At 44.7% G+C, this 14261-nt stretch overlaps 1 protein-coding gene across 19 annotated transcripts in view; it reads left to right on the forward strand.

Annotated features, from left to right (window-relative positions):
- The window catches only part of lrrc7 (leucine rich repeat containing 7), a 178276-nt gene that overhangs the window by 150994 nt on the left and 13021 nt on the right, over positions 1 to 14261 (forward strand). For 15 of the 19 annotated variants that reach the window (XM_044130270.1, XM_044130273.1, XM_044130272.1 and 12 more), the window contains 3 exons: positions 5856 to 6106; positions 7698 to 7790; positions 13321 to 13395. In XM_044130270.1, coding sequence (XP_043986205.1) covers positions 5856 to 6106; positions 7698 to 7790; positions 13321 to 13395 — 419 coding nt within the window. The remainder of the gene's footprint in view (positions 1 to 5855; positions 6107 to 7697; positions 7791 to 13320; positions 13396 to 14261) is intronic. The other 4 variants (XM_044130278.1, XM_044130281.1, XM_044130280.1 and 1 more) reach the window with 1 other exon arrangement.

Here is a 14261-nt window from a genome sequence, read left to right on the forward strand (position 1 = left end):
TCAGCAGGACAAGGACAGTGGCAGGATTAGTGGCATCAATGGCAGCATGAGGGGCATCAGTGGCAGGACAAAGGACAGCCGTGGCAGGACAAAGGACAACAGCCATGGCAAGGATGAGCCAACAGTAGGCAGGACATGAGGGGCATCAGTGGCAGGACAAAGGGCCCACAGTGGCAGGACGAGAGGCAGCCTTGGCAGGACGAGGGACAGTCTTGGCAGGATGAGGGGCAGCCTTGGCAGGATGAGGGGCAGCCTTGGCAGGACGAGGGGCAGCCTTGGCAGGACGAGGGGCAGCCTTGGCAGGACGAGGGACAGCCGTGGCAGGACAAACAACAGTGGCAGTACGAGGGCCAACAGTGGCAGTACGAGGGCCAACCGTGGCAGGACGAGGGACAGCTGTGGCAGGAAATGCAACAGTGGCAGGACTGACGGCAGTGGCCGGAGGGCCAATAGTGGCAGGACGAGGGACAACTGTGGCAGGACGAGGGACAACTGTGGCAGGGCGAGGGACAGCTGTGGCAGGGCGAGGGACAGCTGTGGCATGACTAACGGCAGTGGCCGGAGGGCCAACAGTGTCAGGGCGAGGGCCAGCTGTGGCATGACTAACGGCAGTGGCCGGAGGGCCAATAGTGGCAGGACGAGGGACAGCTGTGGCAGGGCGAGGGACAGCTGTGGCAGGGCGAGGGACAGCTGTGGCATGACTAACGGCAGTGGCCGGAGGGCCAACAGTGGCAGGGCGAGGGCCAACAGTGGCAGGACGAGGGACAGCTGTGGCAGAAAATGCAACAGTGGCAGGACTGACGGCAGCCGTGGCAGGGCGAGGGCCAGCTGTGGCAGGACGAGGGACAGCTGTGGCAGGGCGAGGGACAGCTGTGGCAGGGCGAGGGACAGCTGTGGCATGACTAACGGCAGTGGCCGGAGGGCCAACAGTGGCAGGGCGAGGGCCAGCTGTGGCAGGGCGAGGGCCAGCTGTGGCAGGATGAGGGACAGCTGTGGCAGGACGAGGGACAGCCGTGGCAGGACGAGGGGCAGCAGTGGCAGGACGAGGGACAGCTGTGGCATGACTAACGGCCCAGCTGTGGCAGGGCGAGGGCCAACAGTGGCAGGGCGAGGGCCAGCTGTGGCAGGGCAAGGGACAGCTGTGGCAGGGCTGTGGCAGCTGTGGCATGAATGTGGCAAACAGTGGCAGGGCGAGGGCCAGCTGGCAGTGGCGAGGCCAGTGGCAGGATGAGGGCAGTGGCAGAAAATGCAACAGTGGCATAGTGGCAGTGGCCGGAGGGCCAATAGTGGCAGGACGAGGGACAACTGTGGCAGGGCGAGGGACAGCTGTGGCATGACTAACGGCAGTGGCCGGAGGGCCAACAGTGGCAGGGCGAGGGCCAGCTGTGGCATGACTAACGGCAGTGGCCGGAGGGCCAACAGTGGCAGGGCGAGGGCCAGCTGTGGCAGGGCGAGGGCCAGCTGTGGCAGGGCGAGGGCCAACAGTGGCAGGGCGAGGGCCAGCTGTGGCAGGGCGAGGGCCAGCAGTGGCAGGGCGAGGGCCAGCTGTGGCAGGGCGAGGGCCAGCTGTGGCAGGATGAGGGACAGCTGTGGCAGAAAATGCAACAGTGGCAGGACTGACGGCAGTGGCCGGAGGGCCAATAGTGGCAGGACGAGGGACAATAGTGGCAGGACGAGGGACAGCTGTGGCATGACTAACGGCAGTGGCCGGAGGGCCAACTGTGGCAGGGCGAGGGACAGCTGTGGCATGACTAACGGCAGTGGCCGGAGGGCCAACAGTGGCAGGGCGAGGGCCAGCTGTGGCAGGATGAGGGACAGCTGTGGCAGAAAATGCAACAGTGGCAGGACTGACGGCAGTGGCCGGAGGGCCAATAGTGGCAGGACGAGGGACAACTGTGGCAGGGCGAGGCCCAGCTGTGGCAGGGCGAGGGCCAACTGTGGCAGGGCGAGGGACAGCTGTGGCATGACTAACGGCAGTGGCCGGAGGGCCAACAGTGGCAGGGCGAGGGCCAACAGTGGCAGGGCGAGGGCCAGCTGTGGCAGGACGAGGGCCAGCTGTGGCAGGACGAGAGGCAGCCGTGACAGGACAAGGGGCAGCCTTGGCAGGATGAGGGACAGCTGTGGCAGGAAATGCAACAGTGGCAGGACACTGGCAGTGGTGAGGGCCAACAGTGGCAGGACGAGGGACAGCTGTGGCAGGGCGAGGGACAGCTGTGGCAGGATGAGGGACAGCCGTGGCAGAAAATGCAACAGTGGCAGGACGAGGGACAGCTGGCCGGGAGAGGGCCACAGTGGCAAGGACGAGGGACAGCTGTGGCAGGCGAGGCCCGTTGTGGCAGGACGAGGGACATCTGTGGCAGGACGGGACAGCTGTGGGAGACTAACGGACAGGGGCTTGAGGGCCAACAGTGGCAGGGCCAGCTGTGGCAGGATGAGGGACAGCTGTGGCAGGAAATGCAACAGTGGCAGGACTGACTGCAGTGGCCGGAGGGCCAATAGTGGCAGGACGAGGGACAACTGTGGCAGGGCGAGGGACAGCTGTGGCATGACTAACGGCAGTGGCCGGAGGGCCAACAGTGGCAGGGCGAGGGCCAGCCGTGGCAGGGCGAGGGGAAGCTGTGACAGGACGAGGGCCAACAGTGGCAGGACGAGGGGCAGCCGTGGCATGACTAACGGCAGTGGCCGGAGGGCCAACAGTGGCAGGACGAGGGACAGCTGTGTCAGGGAGAGGCCAACTGTGGCAGGATGAGGGACAGCTGTGGCAGGACGAGGGACAGCTGTGGCATGACTAACGGCAGTGGCCGGAGGGCCAGCTGTGGCAGGACGAGGGACAGCTGTGGCTTGACTAACGGCAGTGGCCGGAGGGCCAACAGTGGCAGGATGAGGGCCAGCTGTGGCAGGACGAGGGACAGCTGTGGCATGACTAACGGCAGTGGCCGGAGGGCCAACAGTGGCAGGATGAGGGCCAGCTGTGGCAGGACGAGGGACAGCTGTGGCATGACTAACGGCAGTGGCCGGAGGGCCAGCTGTGGCAGGACGAGGGACAGCTGTGGCATGACTAATGGCAGTGGCCGGAGGGCCAGCTGTGGCAGGACGAGGGGCAGCTGTGGCAGGACGAGGGGCAGCTGTGGCAGGACGAGGGGCAGCTGTGGCAGGACGAGGGGCAGCTGTGGCAGGACGAGGGCCAGCTGTGGCAGGACGAGGTACAGCTGTGGCAGGACGAGGTACAGCTGTGGCAGGACGAGGGACAGCTGTGGTAGGACGAGGGACAGCTGTGGCAGGACGAGGGACAGCTGTGGCAGGACGACCATCAGGAGCATTGGGCTCCTGAGCACCAACCTGGGAAGTCTTGCTACTTAAAGCAATTTCAGATGAAAATTTCTCCTCCTTTTTGAAAACTTTCCAGTCCAGGTCAGTTCGTTTTGGAATCATATTTCCAAAGACTGTGTTGTCTTCCAGAGACAGGAGCACAGTCATCTGTGAAGTCAAATCAATTGTTTCATCTTCGGTCAATCCTCCAGAATCAAGAGAAGATATATCCTTTCCCACGTCGCTGCTCTCAGCTCGAGAGCTACTGTTGTCCACATCGTTTCCAGGGAAGTAATAATTAAAGATTTTCCTCATCGCTGTACTTACCAAGTATCCTAGTCCGAATCCAAGTGGTAAAATCACGCCGACTGGTATCTTTGATAAACTCGTCATTTTGGACCGCTAAGTTTACTGTTTCAATTCGGACTGACGTTCTGAGAGACAAGCAGAACCTCAGAACCTCTTTGACCTTTGATGTTCTGTGACCTCATCAGTGAGCTCACTCTAGTTCTGAGGCAAGATCTAGCTGCTGGTCGTTGCTATGGAAACGATCAGATCAGGTCTGCAAATCGAACTACTGACCCTTTGCAGGTGACGTCACACTCTCCAGAACTCCGCTCACTCCGCCATACACTTTATAAGTAAGTGTGATTAGATATCAGGGTTTCCCCCAGAAAACTTGCTAATCCCGGTGGTCGGGGTGCCAAGACCGTGTTTTTGTTCTAAAAGATGTTAAGTAGACAGGAAATGTAAAAATATTATTATATGTTACTGGAAAAGACCGCCAGTGAAACGCTATTGAAACCCACAACTAGTCTGAAAAACAACAAATCAAAAAATACAATTAAAATGAAAATCAATTATTTGCACTTTTATTTAATCCAAATTAAGTCAGCTGCTCCATCAGGCCCCCAGGGCTTCAGGGGCCCATAAATGCTAATATTTTAACACAGACTACAGATACATAAATGTAACATTTATTTATTGAGATTATCAATGCTGCTAAATTTGATTTAATGGTTTCAGCATACATAAATCAAAAGATTTTAAATTAACATTTATATGCAAGGTTTTAAGGCTCTGGCAAGTTTACTTTGCAAAAGTTCAAAGAACAATATTCATTTTGTTTTGTTACCATAGTAACAATCTGATGCTATGAGTTTAATATTTGCGTTTGAACTCTGTTTAGAAAGACTCCCCCTCTCCCAGATTTCCCTAAATATACAAAGCTGTTAAAGATGCTGATGTTTTTATCTACAAAAAGGGGCCCCAAGTCAAATTCTGCTCCAAGCCTCATACAGCCTTGGACCGGCCCTGCATGATGAGTTAAACTGCGCGCAGAGATGTGCAACAACCGGGAGATTTAATTAAATGCTGCTAATGTGGCTTTAGTAGCTCTTCCATTTTGTCTCTGTTGAGTTTTTAATAAGGGCCACAGAAACTGTTGCTCGAGTTTATAGGACCATTTTCACAAAGGTTTCTCAGATCTTCGCGCGGTCGCACTCTGGCTGACTAAGTAGCCAAAACATTTGATACGGTTTGATGCATCGTGTAACCGGAAAAATAATACTAAAAGAAAAATAAAATAGTATAAAATCAGCGTGACTGCGAGGAGAACAGGAAAGCTCCTCACTGGGCTGAACCTGCATGATGAGGTTAGCACTAATTCTTTAACCACTAACTTTCCGGCCAACCGGGACCATAGACAGAAACTTTATCAGCGCAGACAGAGCCGGGAGCTGGGCAGCGTGTTGAGATGGAAAAGCCGCACTAAATTCTTTGTCTACAAATAAATTATTTTCAACGCACCTCTGAAAGCGTGACTTGAAGTTATTCCTGCGGTTCACGTAGAGCTGCGCAGCTAGAGCTAACGCGGTGGGGTTTCAACTCCTACCTTGATCAAGAAACATTATTAGTCACAGTGGGTTGATTAAAAAACAAAAAGGCGAAGACACATTATTAGTCACAGTGGGTTTATTTAAAAAAAAGGCGAGCCACACATCAGCTCTGACAGATCATGAGTAGAGCAGGTGTTTAAATTAGCTAATCAACCACTGCAGTGTTAGCTTAGCCATTCGTAGCGGTAGCTAATCTACCACAGCTTTTCTTAACGATCGAAAATAAACTTAAAGCCTAAAAACATAAAACTGTAACGTTCTGAATGTTTTGTTCTTTGTGTCTGAAATGTTTGAGTGTTTTTTGGTGTTGAATCCTGAAACATAAAGTACCGGGTTTTTTGCCCGTTGCCACGGCAACGAGTCTGCGTGTAGCTCAGCCGATACAGAGAGTGAGGAAAAATGTGGTTTTGAGTTATTCTTCACAGTTTTTTTGCATTATTTTGTCCTTTGTTGTGGCACAAAGCATTAATTAGTTGCCCCTACATCTCAGGGTTTCATTTAGTAAACGGAGTCGTTCTGCCGCAGCAGCACCGCTAATAAGTACCAGGTCAAATTTTCAAATTTCTTGTCAAATTAGCAAGCTTTCTGAGGGAAACCCAGAATTTTAAACAAGAAACCAAACTTTTATTTGTTTTGTGTTTTCCTCAGGCCTTACCTCCCCTGGCCAGGCGTACCCCAGTGGCGGCCTCCCCATGACGCTGTCATCATCTGGAAACCAATCTCAGTACAACCCCCACACCTCCCATCAGCCGGCTACCAATCCGCAGTACCACGTGAATCAAGGCATGACCCACAGCAACCAGGCCGTCATGGCGACCCACACCAACCCCAGGCCTCAGAGCGCTCGCTGCCTGCTGCAGACTAAAGGCCAGAAAAGCACGGATGGTTTCCAAGAGCAGGTATGGAAGGTGCTAAGTGCTTGTTCTGCTGCTTAGCACACAGGAAAAGCACAAGTAGTTAGCATTCATCAAATACAATAATTGGTGATTTTTTCCTAGCAGATTTTGATGCAGAAACATAAAGTAAGGCTTACCAAGTATATTTGGTCTGTAATGCAAATATGTTAGCATACTTAATTTAAAACACAGCTAACTTATAAATAAGTTTTTAGGAAGATATAGGAGGTTTTGTGTAAATAAATAATTAAAATTGATTAACTTCTTCCACTGGCAGAAAAATTTCTCGTAAGTGAAGTCCCAGTGGAATTAGTACATTTTTAAAATTAATATTAAGGAATTATTTACTTATTTCTTAGCTCCTATATTTTGTTAAAAAATTACTTTTAACTTTTATCATATTTCAAGTGTACTAAGATGTTTGCACTAGAAATTAGACCAAAATATTTGAAATCTTGACCAACATCACTGCAAAAACTCAAGATCTTACCAAGGAATTTTGCTCTAGTTTCTAGTGCAAATACGTTGAATTAAGACAAAACTAACCTAAAGTAAATCTTTAACAAGATATAGGAGCTTGTTTTCTATAATTATTCCTTCACGGAGATAATTTAATCCCACTGGTGGATTTCTGTCACTTATAAAAGGAGAATAAATGTCTTGTTATAAATTAAGTTCCAGTAGCCCTTTTTTTTAATCATTATTTATGTTAAGGAATATTTTACTTAAAACAAGCTCACATATGTTGTTAACAATTTAGTTTTATCTTATATCAAGTTTACTGACATATGTGCTCTAGAAACTAGACCAATAATACCAATAATATAATTGATAACAAAATGTTATCTTACTTTTTTTTGGTCTGTTTTCTGATTCAAATATCTCAGTAGACTTTAAATAAGACAAACTTACTTAAAGTAACTTTTCTGCCAGTAACTTTCATGTTTCAAGTCAATAATTCATCAATGTTGATGAAATAAATACTGTTTCCCTGGCAGATTATATCAATTGTGACATGGGAAAAATATCTTGTTGTAAGTAAAATAATATTAAGGAATTATTCAATAAAAACAAGCTCCTATATCTTCTTGACAAATAACTTCATGTTACATTTGTCATATTTCAAGAGTAATAATATATTCTACTAGAAGCTAGACCATAAATTCTTGGTAGGATTGTTTTTCTTTTTGTCGTTGCAATGAACGAGCAGCTAATATTGATAAAATGTGGAGATAATTAAGTAACTTGGCCACCACAGAGCCGCAGTCTGTGCTGTAACCAGGCCAGAGGTGTCAGTCGTAATCAGAAACGTTCTGCAGATGGAGAGCGCCGTTCCAGTTTAGAAAGGGACATGAAGTCATTTGCACCAGTCTGCACCGCGACCTGCCTCCGGGTTTTTTTGGTTTTCTTGGTTCCCCCCCTTTCATTGCAAGAGGTAGCTTCCCATTATGCCAAACAGCAAAACACTGGCGGCGTTATTTGTGTCCTGGTTGTTCCAAATAGCTGCCGGAGCGCTCCTCCTCGTGTTTATTTGCTCTCTGCAGTTTTCGCCGTGTTTCACTCTCAGCCGTCTCTCTCTGCTCTTCCTGCCTAGCTGTGTGTGAGGATAGAGAAGAACCCCGGCCTCGGCTTCAGTATCTCTGGCGGCATCAGCGGCCAGGGGAACCCCTTCAAACCCTCCGACATGGTACGACCTGACCCAGCCTGTCAGCCAATCACAGCCTCCTCAGCTTTCCCTCAGAGTTGCCATGGAAACTGCAGCTGGTGTTTGTCCGTGAGGCAGAGAGGCCGACGTGGTTAACTTACAGTGAATATTTATCTTTTTATAAACAGCTGAGGTTCATTTATTGGGCTTAATTTGACTTAAAGAGGCAGCGTTATGTTTGTTTCCCAGGCACATTGTGGCATTTTGCAGCTACATTAACCAGAGGTGGTAAAAAATTGTAGTCAGGTAAAAATAGAAATTAATCAAGTAAGAGTAAAGAAGCAATACTGAGTAACTGATCAAATTACCAATCATTTAATATTTAAAAGTTGCAAAATCAGATAAACCAAAATATAAAGTTAAGTCAAAATTTTGGTATTTTAAGGAAAAAAATGACAATAATTAAACTAAGTAATAAAATCGGGTGAATTAAATGTTTTCAGATCAGTTCCTTTCCAAATAAAACTTATTAAACTTGAACAAAAACTGCAGGTTGTTGTGTGTCTGTGTCTGGTGATTTTTTGGTTAAAACAAGTTTGTTTTTCATTTAGTGGGTAGAAAATCCAGACATTTTTGTCAAGAGTAGAAAATACAGCATAGTAAAAATATAGATTTTTTCAAAACAATTACTCAGGTAAATGTAACTTGATGCTACCAAACTCTACAATCAAGTAACTATATTACCTTCAGTCGTTAAAAAATGCTGTAAATGTCGAATATGCCTTGAAATTAGGCCTCCGTCTCTTTAAATCCTCTGGAGTCACCACAACATGGCTCCTCTATTAACCCTTTAAAAATGTTTTTATCAGTAAAGTGGCTCATATGAGCTCAGCAGTTCCACCAGGTGTTTGCTGATTGCTGCTGGCTAGTCTGAAGGAGCTGAGTGGGTGGGGGAGGGTTTCCTGTGAGAAACTGCAGCTCCCAGGAGGCGGGGCTACGTCCTCCTATCTGAATGGTTGCCATGGTGATTAAAACATGAATGAAAATATCAAAGCAACGCTCCCGGTATGTTTTTGATGTGGGATGCAAAGCTAAAAACAGCTGATTTAAGCGAACACTGCCCCTTTAAATGTATTAAAACCGTAACTGAACTTCATCAGGTTAGTTGAAAAAGTCCTGACATATTTTCTGCAGCTGCTTTGAACCGCCTTGTAGCGTCATCAGACTCGGATCTTACAAGAATCTCTTTCATCGACGGGGCTTCTAAATTTGACGGAGCCCGTCTGCAGCAGCAGCCTGTTGGGTCGGAGAGCCCCCAGGCCCGCTCTGCAAGGCGATCTGTCCCAGAAACGAGGCGCTGCGGTCGGCCTCAAGGAGCGCGGCGCCGCACACAAGAAGCTCCAGCTGCTTTTTTTGGCCGTCTGCTCAGTTCTGGGGCGCTGTGGGCGATTTTAGATGTTTGCTTTGCTTCAGGGATGGAAGGTGTGACGTTTTATTCTGACGGGACGGCCCATTCTGAGGACGAATGGTGACGTTTTACTGAGAAGGTAGAAAGAAAACTGTTGTTTAACTTTTATATTAAGGTCGGGTAGCTGCTGACTTGAGCAGTTGTTTTATAGTTCCTATTGTACTTGGTCATAAAGAGGCAGCAGAGTCTCTGCAGATGAAATGTTTTAAGTAAGTCATGACAATGAATGATTTTTACAGGTTTTGGAAAAGCATAACTCCTTGAACTTATTCCCATTATGTCTGATTAGAGCCAGAATATTCAAAAAAATTTTTTTAGACTTTTTCAATTTTATTCATAGAGCACCTTCCTCCGACAGCAGTCACAAAGTGGGAATTATTTACTTTAGAAGAGGTTTTAGGTTTAGTTTTAAGCATAATAAAAGGGTATTATTATGTAAAATTTATATTTTTGAGCTTTACATCATGTTATAATGTTATTAACTCATCAAAAACATACCTGGAAATAGTTTATTCTCCCATGGCAACCATTCAGCTGGGCGGCCTTCGAGGCACAGCTCCTTCAGACTAGCCAGCAGCAATTAGCAAACACCTGGTGGTGGTGCACATCTGCTGAGCTCATTATGCAACGCTGGTCAAAACGTTGTTTTAATACAGGAGCCATGTTGGGATGACTTCCTGAAGGCGGAGTTACAGAAAGAGCATGAGATTTTAAAGAGACAGAGTCCCAATTTCAAGATGTCACGTTACAAAGTAAAATTTATTTTAAGTCATATTTGGTGTAAATAGCATTATTTAACAACAGAAGGTAACATGGTTACTTGGTGGTTGTACCATAAAATGGCAAACGCATAATACTGCCCCTTTAAGGTGTTGGGATAACCCTTAAAAATTCAATAAAATGTAAATGGGAACCTGCAGAGTACTCTCCATTTAATCTGAAATTCTCTAAATATACTACAAAACCCTGCTGAGCTGTAATTGTAGCAAAAATATTTTAAAGAAGTGGATTGTCCCACCTTTTCCTTCAACTTTACAGCCTTTTGCTACTGCAAGAAAACTCAATAAAACCCACTGGAGTGAATTAAGTCCTGTGCATGGAGACGGGTAACTCTCAGCTGAAACACTCTGTAAATCCACAAAGGGCTTTAAAACAGGAACTATCTGCGTTCCAGTACAAAACAATTATTGTTGAGTTGTCAGAGTAAAACAAAAATCAGCAAATATTTTTACTGTTTTCCACTAATATTTACCCTGTATGTTGTATTTTCTATATACCAGGTTTAGGCATTTTAAATTCTCAAAATTACACATGAATGCTTTGATTACCAGAACTAAAGAAATACAGCGACACTAATCCTTGGTGCAGTAGCTCCCTCTAGTGTTCAGCTTGTTTTCTGCATTATTTTGAAATGAATTATCTCAACATGGTGTCAAACTGAAGGCTCTGGGGCCAAATCTGGGCAAATAGCTGTTCATGTGGCCCTCTGGCCTCCAGAGAAGTTCAGAAATAAAACATATTGTGCTTAAATATTATTTTATCAATCAGTTTTTTGTTTTGTTTTGTTTGCTGCCAGGTTTTGTCCCTCCAGTTTTTTGCGAATTCACGCAGAATCAACACGTTTCGTGCTAAAGCATAATCATGAGTTTATTGCAAATTTTTCTCAAAGAATGGTCAAAACTTTGGGTTTACAGATGCTAACGCCCACCTGCCTCACCTGGAGCAAAGAAATCACTTTTACTGCCATACGTAAGCACAGAAATATTTAATATCTCTCCAGAAAACAATCACTAAATTCCAGAGGGACGGATCGGTGTAAAAAGATATTTAACTCATTTAATGCGCACACAGATATTTATTAGGTTTTTATCAATACATTATGAAAACATTCATAATCTAAATGTGGTTAAAAATGCAGATGAGTTTGAAATCCTTGACTCTGGACTAACTACAATGCAAGGCATAAATGTAACAGCTTCAGTAAGAGTAGTCTAATAATAAATAGTAACCAGCTGTAAAAGAAGTACCAACTTTAATTTGTATTTAAGTGAGGAACTAAAATGTGACGCCTAATTAACTGCAAGCTGCAGCAGCGTTTTCTCTTCCTGCTCTGGGTCGGGTTCAGTCCGTTGATGGCGCCCTGCAGAAGCAACAGGAATCCTGAAGCATCGGCTTTAAAAAACGCAGCGGCTCTCTGCACCTCCGGGTCCGTTTCAGTTCTGGTTGATTAGAGCGCAGTAAGAAGAAAAGTTGCCTCATATTGACTGGATCTTGGATTTTTCCTTTCTGTCTGTCTTTATTCTTCTCTATATTATATAAGGCTCGTCTCTGAAAGAAACTGACAAAGTAAAAGATTTAAATTGAGAAAACATTGTTGCTACCTGAAATAAATGGAAAACAAAAGCTAACTGGGACTATACTATAAAACTATCTTTTAATTTTTGTATAAACAACAAACATTACAGAAAGAGGTTTTGTTCTACAAAACAATTAACCAGATAATCGAATGAATAACAAACAGAAACAAACAAGGAGGTTTACATTAAAATGGAAACATTCAAACAATGAAACATTTAACACGTGTGGATTAGGATCTACCTTTTTCTGTTAATTTTGGCAATTATTTTCTTTTTGAATTATTATTTTTCTTTTCTCTTTTCTAGACTGCTAGAATAACCCGGCTTCAGATATTTTGGGTAGAAGAGGAAAAGAGAGGGAGAAAATGGAAAGCAAGCAGATAAATAAATAAAAGTACATCCCAGAACAAAGAATAAATAAATAAATATAGGATAAGTTTAAAAAACACTGTGATCTTATTATTATGCTCTCCCATTTCCTCTCTGCTCCCCTGGTCTTTGGTGGCACTAATGACCAAAAACAGACAGAAATTATAGAGATATTAGTGTTTGTTGTTGTCATTCTTATGAATCTTTCATTTTACGTTTTTGCAAAAAAAAATTGATGTATTTTTTTAAAGTCTTTTGCTAAAATGTCGTCCAATTAAAAGGTTGTTTTTCTGTGATGAAAGAGGAATTTATTTCAAACCTGTAATTGTTCTGCCCTCCACTGGGGATGTTGTACTTTTAAAAATTTATTTCTTCCCCCCTTTTGTTCATTTCACTGTTGCACACTAAGCTAACTCTGATTTAGCTGCTAAAGTCTCATCAGTCTGTGGAAAATACTTCTCAATTTTTTCAGATTAAGACCATTTTAACAAAACCTTTCTTTGTTGTGTTTTTCAGCTCTGTGTGCAACTGTTTTACACTGTTACTAATATCAGCTGATGGCATATTTCCTTAAAATATACAGTGAGCTTTATCCAATCACAGACTAATTGACTCCAAGCAAATGTCAGTGTGAAAGCATTGTCTGCATGGCAAACTAACCAACTTTGTTGCGGGATAATTGAAGTATTTTTCTGTATTTGTGAGGCTCACTGTATGATTGTCAGTGTTGCCACATGTTGCAACTTAACACCTATTTGTGTCTGTTGCTGTATTTCCTCACTCACTGTAGTGTCCTGGATGGTGCTGCACCGTCACCACCGCATCGTGTTTTTATGTTTCCGGTTCTCTTAACGGCACATTTATCTGTGTTCAACATGTTAGCAGCCTGTTGAACCATGTGGAGTTTCTGCAGCTGCGTTGTCTGACTCCTCTGTGTTGGAAAACATCTTTCAGCTCTGGGTGAAAAGATGTTGGTGTTTTTACAATCTCTGCCTTGGGTAATTTGGAAAAGAAAACATTGGGGGGATGATTGCTGATATCTACTTATTTCCAAACCCACACATATTTTCCTTCCCATATTCTTGAATTATTTGCTCTTTGTTTATTTTTTCTACATTTTTAGCTATAGCCAATAAGTTATTTTCTTTGAAACTTTGAAGCCGTTTCTAAAATAAATAAAAGAAATAGCATTATCATGAACAATTCTTAGTAGTACTTTTGCAGTATTTTCATTCCTTTGAGGGAGAAATCTGATTTGTTTAAATATTCGTTTTGTGTTTGGGGTTGGGTTGGATATTGAGATGAGCATGAGAAAGGCAAAGATTCTAAACCATCGTGTCCCTGTGTTGTCCTAACGGTGTATCATTTTGACTTATAGGGTATCTTTGTTACTAGGGTACAGCATGACGGGCCCGCCGCCTCCTCACTGAAGCCCGGAGACAAGATACTGCAGGTAACATCCTCCCCCTCGACATAACGTCAGGCTTCAGTCAGCAACATCCCACCTTTTCAAATAATGAGGCAGCATATTCAGCAGGACGTGGCACACAGCCTTCCATTCAAAGATGGGATGAAATCTCATCTTGGTAGCAACACACAGTGCCTATAGTCGCGTTGCAAAACTGCTAGCCAACGATAACTCCCATTGGTTTTGGCTAAAATGAGATAAATCTTTAAAAGTTTACGTGATATATGAAATTGTCAACACTAAGACTAGTAGATGACAACGTCAGGAAAATGTTTTAATTAAAAGAAAATGGCAAGGGAGACAGAAGTAGGTCAGCTATGCTAGCTTGACTTTGACAATCTCAACATGTAGCTGTGCTGTGGAATTTCATGTTTCGGTTCAGTTAGGAAAAAATGGCGGCACACACACCAACTCTAAATGAGCAAATCAGCCACCGCAGTGTTTGTACGATCACGTAATAATCGCAAAATGAGCACATTATTTAGCCGTTATTAATCTGTTTTTCTCAAACAAAAACAGATTTTTGTTTGCAATGTTTTTTGGGGGGTTTTTTGCAAACAAAAAAAAAAAAAACATTTCCCACACAGAAATGTTTCACAAATATTTCTATGTGTGGGAAATATTTGCGTGTTTTTTTTTTTTGGTGTTGAATCCTTAAACTTTAGTGAAGCTGTTGTCAGTCGGTTACCATGGCAACGGATCTCTGCGTAGAGAGCAAGAAAAACAAAAAATGCGAGTGGTTTTTGGTAGTTTTTTTTTTCTTTCTTGTTTTTCCCTTTGCAGTGGCACGCTGCGCTAAATTAATACCTAAATCTCCAGGTGTGTTTTTGTTAACGGAGTTGCTCTACCGC

This window comes from Gambusia affinis, linkage group LG10, assembly GCF_019740435.1.
Source record: "Gambusia affinis linkage group LG10, SWU_Gaff_1.0, whole genome shotgun sequence".
NCBI classification, from domain to species: Eukaryota; Metazoa; Chordata; class Actinopteri; order Cyprinodontiformes; family Poeciliidae; genus Gambusia; species Gambusia affinis.